Here is a 13,549-nt window from a genome sequence, read left to right as displayed (position 1 = left end):
TTCCTCTGAAAGTTCTTTGGGGAACCAAAAGCGTAGGGCTCCACAATATGGACAGTATGCTAGTATTGAGGTATATTAAAAGATATTGCAAGATAAAATATGTTTAGGAATCAACAATGTGCAGCTGCATTATTTTCACCAAAATAGTGGACTTTTGTTGGAGATCATGAACACCTTGGTTAATCGGAACACCTGCAGAAACTCTCTGTCACCATAATTGGTCAGGATGCTCACAAAACTACTGTGATTGGTTAGAGGGCTCATGCAAATTGCAGCCAATTGTAAAGGCCAATGTTAGGGATAACAATTATAAAAGAATATGTTGTGCAGTGGCTCACCTGTTACCATTTAAAGTCCCAGTCAGCAACTGACCAATAGAACTGACCAACAGAATGGCTGTCCTAAGGCTAGCTGTGTTTGACCTGTACTCTTGTGTTGTTCTCGAAAAGCTTAAAACTTTCAAGGTCAAACCTTTAAAAACCTTTGGGGATTTGGAGACCTCTCTGGTGGAAATGTGTAACTGCACACGCCATGCAGAGAAGCGTTTTGTAGTGTTGGCTGTGTTTCAGAACCGTCCCTGAATCTGATGTATTGAAAGAGTATTCAAAGAGACCTGGTGAAGGCCGTGTCCTCCCAGGATGTGAATGAATCATCTACCATTGTCATCATATCTTCATCACTGTAATGTTGATTTTGCTTTTGAGACACTAAACAAAGCGCGAGACATTCTGTTTGGGCCTGTGTGTGTGGCGTTCATACATAAAGATGACTAACTGCTAATTCTAATCACACAGCGCTAGTTTAAGCACCTAATATTTAACAACTTCATTTCACTAATAATTACAGCAGAAGAGTCAACTCAATAGAATAGAACAGAATAGAACATATTATAATATATTAGAATATAATAGAACGTAATATAACAGACTACAACAGAATAGATTAGAAATTAATGCAATATATTATATTAGAATTGAGTTGAAATGAATATAACAACAGAAAAGAACAGCACAACAGAACAACATAGAACAAGCTAGAATACAACAGAACAGGATAGAACAGAACAGAGTAGATCAAACTAGAATAGAACAGAACAGAACAAACTAGAATAGAACAGAACAAACTAGAATAGAACAGAACAGAACAAACTAGAATAGAACAGAACAGAACAGAACAAACTAGAATAGAACAGAACAAAGCAAACTAGAACAGAATAGAACAGAACAAACTAGAACAGAATAGAACAGAATAGAACAGAACGAACTAGAATAGAACAGAACAAAGCAAACTAGAACAGAATAGAACAGAACAAACTAGAATAGAACAGAATAGAACAAAGCAAACTAGAACAGAATAGAACAGAACAAACTAAAACAGGATAGAACAGAACAAACTAGAATAGAACAGAACAAAACAAACTAGAACAGAATAGAACACAACAAACTAGAATAGAACAGAACAGAACAAACTAGAATAGAACAGAACAGAGCAAACTAGAACAGAATAGAACGGAACAAACTAGAACAGAACAGAACAAACTAGAATAGAACAGAACAAAACAAACTAGAACAGAATAGAACAGAACAAACTAGAACAGAACAGAACAAACTAGAATAGAACAGAACAAACTAGAACAGAACAGAACAAAACAAACTAGAACAGAATAGAACAAACTAGAATAGAACAGAACAGAATAAACTAGAATAGAACAGAACAAAACAAACTAGAACAGAATAGAACAGAACAAACTAGAATAGAACAGAACAAAACAAACTAGAACAGAATAGAACAAACTAGAATAGAACAGAACAAACTAGAACAGAACAGAACAAAACAAACTAGAACAGAATAGAACAAACTAGAATAGAACAGAACAGAATAAACTAGAATAGAACAGAACAAAACAAACTAGAACAGAACAGAACAAAACAAACTAGAACAGAATAGAACAAACTAGAATAGAACAGAACAGAATAAACTAGAATAGAACAGAACAAAACAAACTAGAACAGAACAAACTAGAATAGAACAGAACAAAACAAACTAGAACAGAATAGAACAAACTAGAACAGAACAGAACAGAATAAACTAGAATAGAACAGAATAGAACAGAATAAACTAGAATAGAACAGAACAGAACAGAATAAACTAGAATAGAACAGAACAGAATAAACTAGAATAGAACAGAACAAACTAGAACAGAATAGAATATAACATAATACAATAGATTAGAATAAAACAGAATTAAACTTCATATAGTTTAAAATAGAATACAGTACAACAAAAGAGAACAAATATAGAACAGAATAGAATAGAATAGAACAGAATTGTCCAGCCAAGGCAAGAATGTTGTGTTTGGCTCCTCCAATCACAGCAACGGCAACAGAAGTGAAACACATCACTGACACAACAATAAACACCGACTCACAAAGGACTAATAAATAACAAATTCTAGTTACAATAATAATTGACTGTGTATTGTAAGTTAATAGACTATTGTAATAACAGATGGGCTGCAGTGTTAGTGGTGGTGGTGAGTCAGTACTTTTTGAATTAAAGTCCAGTGGACACAGTCCGTCTACAGAGCGTCAGTTATTGTGTAACTCCATTTAGCGCATAAAGAAGCATTTGCTCCCCTGCAGAGCAGCACCACCTCATAAAACCAGAGCCACTCACCAGGTTATGTGTCTTTGGTGGCCAGTAATATGTCAGAGGCTCATCAATCACTGCTACAGAAGAGCCTGTATGAGGACTGGGCTGGTTTATTGATACTGTGGTTATGAGAGCTTTTGGGTAAAAGACCCCAAAAAAAAAGTTTATTATAAAGTAGAGACAATACAGCACAACATACTGTGTTTGCAATACACTGATCAGGCATAACATTATGACCACCTCCTTGTTTCTACACTCATTGTCCATTTTATCAGCTCCACTTACTATATAGGTGCACTTTGTAGTTCTACAGTTACAGACTGTAGTCCATCTGTTTCTCTGATACTTTGTTAGCCCCCTTTTACCCTCTTCTTCAGTGGTCAGGACCCCCATGGACCCTCACAGAGCAGGTACTATTTGGATGGTGGATCATTCTCAGCACTGCAGTAACACTGACTTGGTGGGGGTGTGTTAGTGTGTGTTGTGCTGGTCTGAGTGGATCAGACACAGCAGTGCTGCTGGAGTACCCAAAAAGTACCCAAAGATTTTTCTTAAAAAAAGATTCACCATCATTACATATACAATCTCAGACCCGCTGGTCACTCTTAGGTTCATTGTTTGTTCTGGATGGTAAATAAAATGGCTATATTTGTGTTGTAGATATTGTGACCCCTGGTTCCCATCAGCACCACTGTAAAGACATACGTTTCACTGTGAAGAACCATTTCACATCACAACACTCTGAATGACTTTGTTGAGTGACTGTTTTCATCTCAGATGTTTAATTATGTAGAAATTTAGGTGAAATTTGCCTTTAATCATTATCATATTGGCCTTTGCAACATTAATATTGTATTGTACCATAGTGAAAATAATACAAATACAATGGATTAAATTACAAATACAAATGAATTAAAAAATTACATATTTTAGTGGATTTTCCATGATTGACAACATGTGGTTTGATGCTCTGTAGCAGCCGTTTGTAAAATGCATGTTTCATTAAAAATGTCTCTGGTGTTCCTTTATTATGTGCAACACCAATGAGAATCGGTAACACCAGTGACTCCTATGGAGAGATAGAAAAGTGGACGTTTCTGTAGAATGACCCACCCACAATGTTCTTTTACTGTGTTAAAAATGTCAAAGTGAATAACACTGCTTTAATACATTGACTCATCAAAGGTAAGACATAAATGGACCATAAACGTTTCCCATGCCTGCCGTGGCAGTATGCTTTAGCCTAGGATGATTAGGTTTAGGTCTCTAAGTTTGCTGTGCTCAGTTATGTCATCTTCATTGGGCAAAAGTTGTGCATGTGGTGATGCTTTATATAGTAAAATGTGTTGAAATGTTGGTTGTGTTTATGCGAGTCCAGCTTTCAAGTTGATTACTATTTTATATCACCATAGGTGGAATAGTTGGAATAGCTAAGAGTGTTGAATGCACGGCTGTGAGGAATAGGCTGTAGCCTGATGTAATGATATTGTGGGACGTTCCCACATTTGGAAATTGTATCTACCAAGCAGGCTCACCCAAATATGTATTTCTGCCTACTCCCACTGCTAATATGTACATGGAAACGTGACAAAATTGCTGTCTATGATGATCAACCCTACGTTGAAGGTGCAGCAGAGAGAGATTAGGCTGAAAACCTCTGGAGAATTACTTTAACTACTTTTTCCAGAGGCCCCACGATCCTGCAGGATCAGGAGAAAGCGGTCTGCTCGGGGTCAGGCCGAGGGTCACTCACTTTTCCACTCCGTCATCTACACTTATGTCAGCCATACCGATGCCAGTCCTCTCACCATGACATCCTGGCCATGACAGCAGTAACGACAGCTCGAGGCTGTTATAACAGCTTTCGACTTCACTCGCCCTGTAACGGAGTCTGGCAGGACCTGCACGCAGTGCTCAGCTTTCTCAGGGTGTCCATGAGGAAGAAAGCAGGTGGAACGGTGAAGTGTACTAACAGTTAGTGACCAGTAGAGGGCAGCAGGATCTTCTTCATCGCAGTGTTGTCTCACGGACTTCATGGTTATTTGTTATTTGAAATGAACTGTTTTTAAAGTGTCTATTTTTATTTTATTTACTTGTTTTGTGTTGCATTGTAAAATTAGTATGCTTTTTTTTTCTACCTGTCATGCTATCTCTCTATATATCTATATACCTTTATCTATCTATACATCTCTATCTATATCTCTATAAACATCTATATCTATCTCTCTACATATCTCTCTCTCTCTCTCTCTCTCTCTCTCTCTCTCTCTCTATATATATATATATATATATATATCCATCTCTTTTATAGACAGACATACAGACTGTATTGTTGCTGTCTTTCCAAAAAAAGTACAGGACACAGTTTTGGAGGCCACACAAAACTGAACACATGTAAATTTAAACTTTATTTTTTTTTCTTTTACATATTTGCACATAATAAATAATACAAAAATAGGAGATATCAACAGTTAAAGTTACCAAACAAAAGATAAAACCAAAGTGTTAATACATAAAATGACACAAGCACTCTTTGAGCTCCTTGTAGGACCTCAGAAGCAGGAACTTTTGACTCCAGCCTCGGGGAACACTGCTATGGACTTGCTGATGGATCTGTGTGGCAATTTTTCCAAATTTGTGCATAATTAAAGAGTCGGGATGCAAGTGGTGACAGGAACCAGACGTCTGAAGAGTGTAATACCTCATAATGCTGCCTAATGAAAGGTTTACATGATATGGTTATGAATACGCTGATTCAGGAGACACTATTTTATGATAATTTTCTTAAAACTTTTTATAAAACTATTGTAAAATAGATATATAGATACAGGGCATCATACGATAAGACAAAACAGTACCCAAAGACTTTTCTTCAACAGATTCACCGTTATCATTATATATCACTTACATATATATAATATACAATCTCAGAACACGTTGGTCACTCTTAGGTTCATTGTTTGTTTGGATGGTAAATAAAATGGCTATATTTGTGTTGTAGATATCGTGACCCCTGGTTCCTATCAGCATCACTGTAAAGACATACCATTTCACATTAAAACACTCTGAATGACTTTGTTGAGTGACTGTTTTCATCTCAGCCATTGAATTATGCAAAAATTCAGGTGAAATTTGCCTTTAATCGTTGTCATATTGGCCTTTGCAATATTAATATTGTATTGTAGCATTGTGAAAATAAGTTTGGCATAGTATTGCATAATAATTTACTGTGAGCTGTGAGCATCCTGATCAAATATCAGATTTTTCTGTAGTGTTTTAATGAATCAAGACATTCACATAAACCAATAAGCATGTATAGCAGGGGTGCACAACTCTACCGAACCACTGGCCCACCAGATCTGCAGGTGTGCACTCCTGATAAATAGTATTGGTTTAAAAACCACCAATATAGCTATGATATTTAGCCCATATTGTGCACCTCTACTAGAGGGGAAAAGTCCTGACAGTGTCCACAGTTCTGCAGTTGAAAAGCCCCACTCGAAACAGTGATCTAATTGCAATCCCATTGCTAAGAAATACCCATATGGTTTAGCTGTATATGAACAGGCACAGTAGTTATACATCGGCAAAAGACAGAAGAGGGACTTTAACACAGCACATCGTGATTTTTGGCCTTATGGGTTTAGGAACGGGAAAAGATTAAATGAATACTCCAGCACTTCCCAACCTCATCTCTATCTGCTGCATCTGTAGTGTACTGTCAGTTTCTATGGGCAAGAATTTCAATGCACTTAGGAATGAACTGGAAACCTTCTCACCTGAACTCACTCACAATAGAAGTCAATGGGCAGTTGCTGAATTCTGCAAATAAACATTTATGCAAAGTGTGTTTTTGTAGAACACTTTCATGGATTCTGCAGTTAAGTTTTTGTAAATGAATCTAAATTAATCCGTAAATCTGTATAATTAATTATTTGGTGCACTCTTAAAAAAAAAGACAGTTCTTCAGTAAAGAAAACATTTCTAAATAGAACTTTAAATACTCTTTAAATACCCTTTGCATGCTCAAAGCGTTCTTTGCATTGTGAAAGGTTCTTCAGATTGACGGAAGACGTGCTGTAGATGGTTCCAAATAGAACCTTTTTGGAACGTTTTCTGTATAGCACCAAAAAAGGTTATTCTATTGTTACGATGTCAACCTTGTAACAATAAAGGAACCCTTTTTGGTGCTATACAGAACCCTTTTCAAAAAAGAAAACCTATTCGCAATCTGAAGAACACTTTGATCAGGCAACCATTTTCTTTACTAAAGAACCCTTGAAGAACCGTCTTTTTAAGAGCGTAGTTATCCAGAGGCAGGGCGACTTCAGGGAACTTCTTTTTCACTGTGTTCCTCCAAGCTGGATAAAACATCATGAGAACATCTTTCCAAAGTTGCTCTTTCATGTCTGTGTCATCCTACACACCTAAAAATGACGGTTCTTTAAGGGTTCTTTACTAAAGAAAATCGCTCTATATAGATTCTATATGAACGCTCAAAGAACCCTCTGCATGATTAAAGGGTTCTTTGCATCACAAAAGGGTTCTTCAGATTGATTGAGAATATGCTACAGATGGTCCTACATAGCACCAAAAAGGGTTCTTCTTTTGTAACAATCCTGACATCATAACAATAGAAGAACCCTTTTCAAAAAGGTTCTATATAGAACGATCTACAGCACGTTCTCCATCAATTTGAAAAACTTTCACGATGCAAAGAACCCTTTAATCATACAAAAGGTTCTTTGAGTGTTCATGGTTCTATATAGAACCTGTGAAGAACCACCATTCTCTAGTATGTAATAAATGCATTATTAGAGTGTAATGGTTTGTGTTGCGTAGTCATGTATTTCAAACGTTTATTCATGGAATTCAGCATCTGCCCATTGACTTCTGTTGTAAGTGAGTTTTCAGAAAACAGGTTTTCTATTATTGTCCATTTTAACCAGAAGACAAACAGGTTGGAAAACGTTCCTGAACACGGTTTTAAAGACGGGCTGTTTTCATGAACAAGGATTAAGCCTAGTTTTGGACTAAACCGCCAATATTAGCGGAGTTAGACCAGGAGTGTCCAATGTTATCCACAAAGGGTCGGTGTGGCTGCAGGTTTTCACTCAAAACCAGCTGCAACACACCTGACTCCACTTGGTTGATCAGTTGGTTTCAGTCTTCAAATTGCTGACCAGGTGACCTCCTGTTTTGTTGGAATGAAAACCTGCACCCACACTGACCCTTTGTGGATAAGATTGGACGCCCCTGTGTGAGACTATTAAAAAAAATAAAAATAAAAATTTAGTCCAATTTGAGGCTTTAGGGAAAATCACCCCTTTAACACCCAAAAAGCGTAACTGTTTGTGAGAAAACTTTCAACCAGCTACGGCATGAAAGTCCGGATGCTGAAATTATTAAAGCAGCTGCTACTACTACCGGTGTTGCCTTACTGCCTCTAGTAGTCTGCAATTCACAGTTCGGTTCAATTCCCACAGTCCATCTCCCACATGAGCCATTTTCTGTAGTAGCATCAAACTCCACAGAATCTCAGGCATCTCCACAGAATGTCCTGGCAGGGCTCTCCATGAGATTAAAGCAATGGTTTGGCGAAAAAGTCAAATTTACGCAATACAACTTACTATTCATCGTAATTTTTGGGGATTCGCAGATCTCTCTGGTGGAAACGTTTGATTGTACACAAGAAGAACATTTTTCTAATAATGGCTGCGCTTTGGACCTCTTCCCCGAGGAGATGAATCTGATCGTGAGCGCATAGAAAGAGCATTAAAAGATAAGTCAGGATGCGAGTGAAGTATCTACTATCGTCACCGTATCTTCATCAGTATATCTGAGACCTAAACATTGAGCCAGGCCTTTAAAACTCCAGCGAAACTGAGAAAGTTTTGGGGATGTATTTGTGGAAAAGATTACTGTGACTATTGACTTCGTGTTTTGTTCTCAATGTTAGCTTCCAAGTAAAGAAGCAACATTTGGACATCAAACATGTCTTTGATGTTTGATTACATTCAAAATAAGAGGAAAATTGTGTAAATTTGACTTTTAGCCAAACTACTCCTTGCCTTAAGCCTAAAACCTAAAGCGCTGCACTTTGTGCAAAGTTTTATACTCATCCAATCACATTTACCATGATTTTTTGGTTGAATATTGGTTGACAGTTAAAATGACATTCTCCGATCAGGCATAACATTATGACCACCTCCTAGTTTCTACGCTCATTGTCCATTTTATCAGCTCCACTTACTGTATAGGTGCACTTTGTAGTTCTACAGTTACAGACTGTAGTCCATCTGTTTCTCTGATACTTTGTTAGCCCCCTTTTACCCTGTTCTTCAGTGGTCAGGACCCCCATGGACCCTCACAGAGCAGGTACTATTTGGGTGGTGGATCATTCTCAGCACTGCAGTAACACTGACATGGTGGTGGTGTTTTAGTGTGTGTTGTGCTGGTCTGAGTGGATCAGACACAGCAGTGCTGCTGGAGTTTTTAAACACCTCAGTGTCGCTGCTGGACTGAGAATAGTCCACCAACAGTGTTCTGTGGGCAGCGTCCTGTGACCAAGGATGAAGGACTAGAGGATGACCAACACAAACTGTGCAGCAGCAGATGAGCTATCGTCTCTCACTTTACATCTACAAGGTGGACAGACAAAGTAGGAGTGTCTAATAGAGTGGACAGTAAGTGGACACAGTGCTTAAAAACTCCAGCAGCACTGCTGTGTCTGATCCACTCAGACCAGGGTAAGAGAACAGGGTGAAGAACAGGGTAAAAGGGGGCTAACAAAGTATCAGAGAAACAGATGGACTACAGTCTGTAACTGTAGAACTACAAAGTGCACCTATACAGTAAGTGGAGCTGATAAAATGGACAATGAGCGTAGAAACTAGGAGGTGGTCATAATGTTATGTCTGATCGGTGTATGTCACTCTATAACACCTAGACTGCTACACTCAGATGCATTGTCTACTATTAAAGATACAATTACAGATTACTGAGAATCTATACAGGAACTGCATAATAAGAACCAAAACATTTACAAGTTAAAAATACATGTACCCTAAAACAAATAGGCAATTGCATTGGTTGAGTCAAGCACAAAACATCAGAGGTCATTAAATAAACTCTGGTTAGCAGGGAGGCTTCTCCCTCCAGTGGTTAGCATTGTTATTTCATCACACAAACAGACAGAAGCGCACGCACATCCTGGATCACTGCTCGTTTTAGCATATATCCCTCAGTTCCTTTCACTTTCCCACTATTTAAAGGAATAGTTCAGTCAAAAAACGGTAACGTTGCTAAAAGCGAATGAAACTACAGTCGATTCACATTATTATGACCACTTCCTACTTTCTGTGGCGCACAAGCTGGTGGTGGCAGCGTTTTGGTCTGGGGACTGTTTTCTCCGGGCCCACTCATCCATGTGGAAGGCACTCTCAACCGATCTGGGTATGAATCCATCCTGGCAGATCACGAACACCCACACATGCTGATTGTCTTCTCTGGGGTCGATGGGATCTTCCAGCAGGACAGTGCGACACATCACATGGCTAGAAATGTCCGACATTGGTTGGAAGAGCATGACCAAGACTTCCAAGTACTACAGTGGCCCCCTAATCCGATAGACTTGAACCCAATTCAGCGTCTGTGGGACCACCTCGATCATCGTGTTCACTCTATGGATCCTCCCCCACGCCCCCTCCAGCAGTTGTGGGATGCACTGCAGTCAGCTTGGCTCCAGATACTTGTGACAACCTACCAGGACCTTACTGAGTCCCTCCCAGCCCGTCTGGCTGCTGTCTGTGCTGCACATGGCGGTTACTCTGGACATTAGCTGGTGGTCATAGTAATGTGACTCGACTATGTATATAGCCAACAATTAGCACTACCAATGAAGATGTGCTAACTGGTGAATGCTAGGTTCAACATTATTCAACATTAGCCATGTTAGCATGTGTTATTAGGCTATTCCTTTAATTATATATGGGAAAAAGTGAGGTGGTGACAGCCAATGAGTGTATAAATGATTTAAAAACGAAATAACTTTTGCTTCAGGATTAATCTACTATCCCATCTAATAGCATCTAGTATTCATCTATTCCCAACATCTGCCTCAATGAGAGAAGCAAAGAACCTGCAAGAAACCTCTAGCAATGACAACAGTCATATGCAAAAATTATAATACCTCTTGTGAAATGACATGTTTTGTTGATTTGCTTGACGTGAAAATAAGCGAACACATTTTATGTTTTATTCTTTCCAAATATGTTAAATTCAGCAAATAAACAGTATTTGTGCATATAAACGTGCAAAAGTGTGTTCTCTGTAGAGGATGTGTTCAATTATTTTCACTTAGAAAAATCAGCAAAACGTGGCCAAAGGCACCCAAACAAAACAAAAACAAAACAAAATAAAACAAAAAAAGAGGACAAACAAAAATTCTGCTTTTTTGGTCCCAGACTCTACATAGGATATTGGAAGAAGACACAAGTTGTCAAACGGTCAACAGCCCTGTTCGCACCTGGCACTGCAAAGAGGAATTCAGATTTTTCAAAAAATTCTACATAATTAAATTAGTAACATGTAAATAAACTCATTTTAAGAGTTTTAATGTGAATTTCTCCATTCTAGTGAAAATTGCAAGTCAAAAGTGTTCACAGTGGTGTTGATAGGAACCAGACATCCCAAGTATTTAATGCCTTTAAAAGCTCCTACACAGAAGGTTATTACATGGAATGGCTTCATGCTTCAGCCTGATGTCTGAGTCACTGTTTTATGATAATTTTGAGATTAAATTTTTCTCTTTTTTAAAAATTGTTTAATGCTGGTGAGCTGCATGCAAGTCATTCAAAATAGTCCCTAAAAAAAGCATTTTCCTCGCGTTTAGTCCTATTTTACCATCATCAGCATTACAAATAAAACTCAGAAAACACTTGTTGTTCACTGGTCATTCTAGACAGTACACTAAATTTCTATATTTGCATTGAGAACATGGTGACTCAGAGTTCCTCTCACCACCACTGTAAGAAATTTGAGCTAGTAAGTTTCCTACAATGAACCATTTCACATCCTACCACTCTGAATGACTGTTGAGAGAAATTCTGAAAAATCGTCGGAATTCCCCTTTAACGTCTGTCTAGAGTGATCTGACCACAAGTGAGAGACACATTGCCATTCGCACTTGGCATTTCCATGTGAATTCACTGCCCGTGACCACTTATTTCACAACAGGAGAAGAGTATGGCGCACATTTATGATGCCACTCAATGCATTTGTCGTCCTTGTTCACGTACTTGTACAGTTATCTGCAAAAGTTTAAACATCCCTAGTAAAATTACATTTCGTTGATTTTGAAAAAAGGTGAGAGTGAATAAATTTACACGTCCTCTACAGGGAACAAACTTAAATGTTGCATTTTTTGCTAATTTTTGTGCACAATTTCTATTTATTTTTTAGCATATGGGACAGAAATAAAACATACAACATAAAATGTGCCATAACTTTCATACAGAGCACATTTTATGTTTTGTAAATACGTTAAATTCGGCAAATAAACAGTAATTGTGCATTAAAATGTGCAGAACTGTGCATGAGCTGTTAAATATTTCCTCAAAAACAAGCAGGAAGGGAGATGAAGAAGGAAGCTATGTGGCTCCTTTCATCTCTCCTGTGATTATGCAAATGATCAAGGTGTTCCTTGGAATGCTTTATGGTATGTGGTCAGTTGCATCCCTGACCACCTTTGAAGGTGATCTCTGAGACGCATCAGACCACGTTCACAGCCGTCCACTTATGACCAGATCACATAAGATGTATGTTAATGCCAGGTGTGAACGGGCTACTTCATGACAACAGTGTCCATCTCTCCTTTATTCATCTTCTCATTCCATCCTTTCTGATGTATCACTATGATTGACATATGCAAATCAGATTCTTACAGGGGATCGCAAGGTGTCTCCGACATATAATTCAGAAGTTTAGACCTGGCTAACGGGTAGCTCGCCATCGTCCAGGTCAAGAGGAGGAGACGGGGCATCGCGCATCCCAAAACTGCTGCGCCGTCGCCATGGTGACTCGTGAGTCACTTGGACAGGTGGGTCTCTTGTAACGACAGGCGGGCATGTTGCCGGGGCAATGGTAGCAGGCTCATGAAGTGCTCGCTGTCCCATGCCAGTCCGCGGGGTACCACGGCACTCTGGGTAGGCTGGCATGGCAGGGCTGGCCTTCCAGGGGGTGGGGCCAAACGAGGGTGCACAGTGGAATGAGGAGGAGCCAACAGTGTGCCCCTAGAGAAAGAAAGAGAGAGAGACTGTTCAAAATTATGCAGCATGAGAGACAAAGACAGCATCAGTGGGAGATCTGAGGGGGGAAAAAAGATATACTTGCACAAACAAAGTTGAAGTCATGCAGCAAAGACAAAAAACCCTGGATTAGTTTATCCTGGGGGAGATACGGTAATTTAAGTGACCAAAAGTAATCAGTGATTTTAATCCAGTTTGAATCTGCAATGTCCATATTTTTGCCAAGTCTGGCTGTAATAATTTTGTCATTCGCTGAACCCAGAGCTCCCTCAGTAAAGCAAATTTCAATATAAAAATAGTGACAAAAGCTGCTAACAGACACGGAAGCGCACCGTGTTGTTATTGTTATTGTGTGTCGAGCAACACTGACGTACATCTGGGCTGCAACCTTACAATTCTGACCATTTCTTACAATTTGAAAAGTTACAGAAACACTTTTGTCCTGTACAAATTCCTTATGAAAGTCCTATCTGGAGGGTCGCTCTTATCAGGTAACATGGAGAGGGTCCACATCCTCTCCGTGCAGGCTCTCCACTGGTGTCCCACAAGGCTCGGTGCTGGGTCCTCTTCTCTTTTCTCTTTACACTAGT

General features: G+C 38.9%; 1 protein-coding gene across 6 annotated transcripts in view; it reads right to left on the bottom strand.

Moving 5' to 3' along the window:
* Window positions 1-10,982: 10,982 nt before the first annotated feature.
* Window positions 10,983-13,549, bottom strand: part of plekha1a (pleckstrin homology domain containing, family A (phosphoinositide binding specific) member 1a) — a 43,605-nt gene continuing 41,038 nt past the window's right edge. For 5 of the 6 annotated variants that reach the window (XM_036593397.1, XM_036593396.1, XM_036593400.1 and 2 more), the window contains one exon: window positions 10,983-12,944. In XM_036593397.1, coding sequence (XP_036449290.1) covers window positions 12,636-12,944 — 309 coding nt within the window. In that variant the 3' untranslated portion in view covers window positions 10,983-12,635. The remainder of the gene's footprint in view (window positions 12,945-13,549) is intronic. The other variant, XR_005008545.1, reaches the window with a different exon arrangement.

Source organism: Colossoma macropomum, unplaced genomic scaffold (genome assembly GCF_904425465.1).
Source record: "Colossoma macropomum unplaced genomic scaffold, Colossoma_macropomum, whole genome shotgun sequence".
In the NCBI taxonomy this organism is placed as follows: Eukaryota; Metazoa; Chordata; class Actinopteri; order Characiformes; family Serrasalmidae; genus Colossoma; species Colossoma macropomum.
The sequence above is the reverse complement of the archived record's forward strand: the minus strand, read 5'-3'. Positions and strand labels throughout refer to the sequence as shown.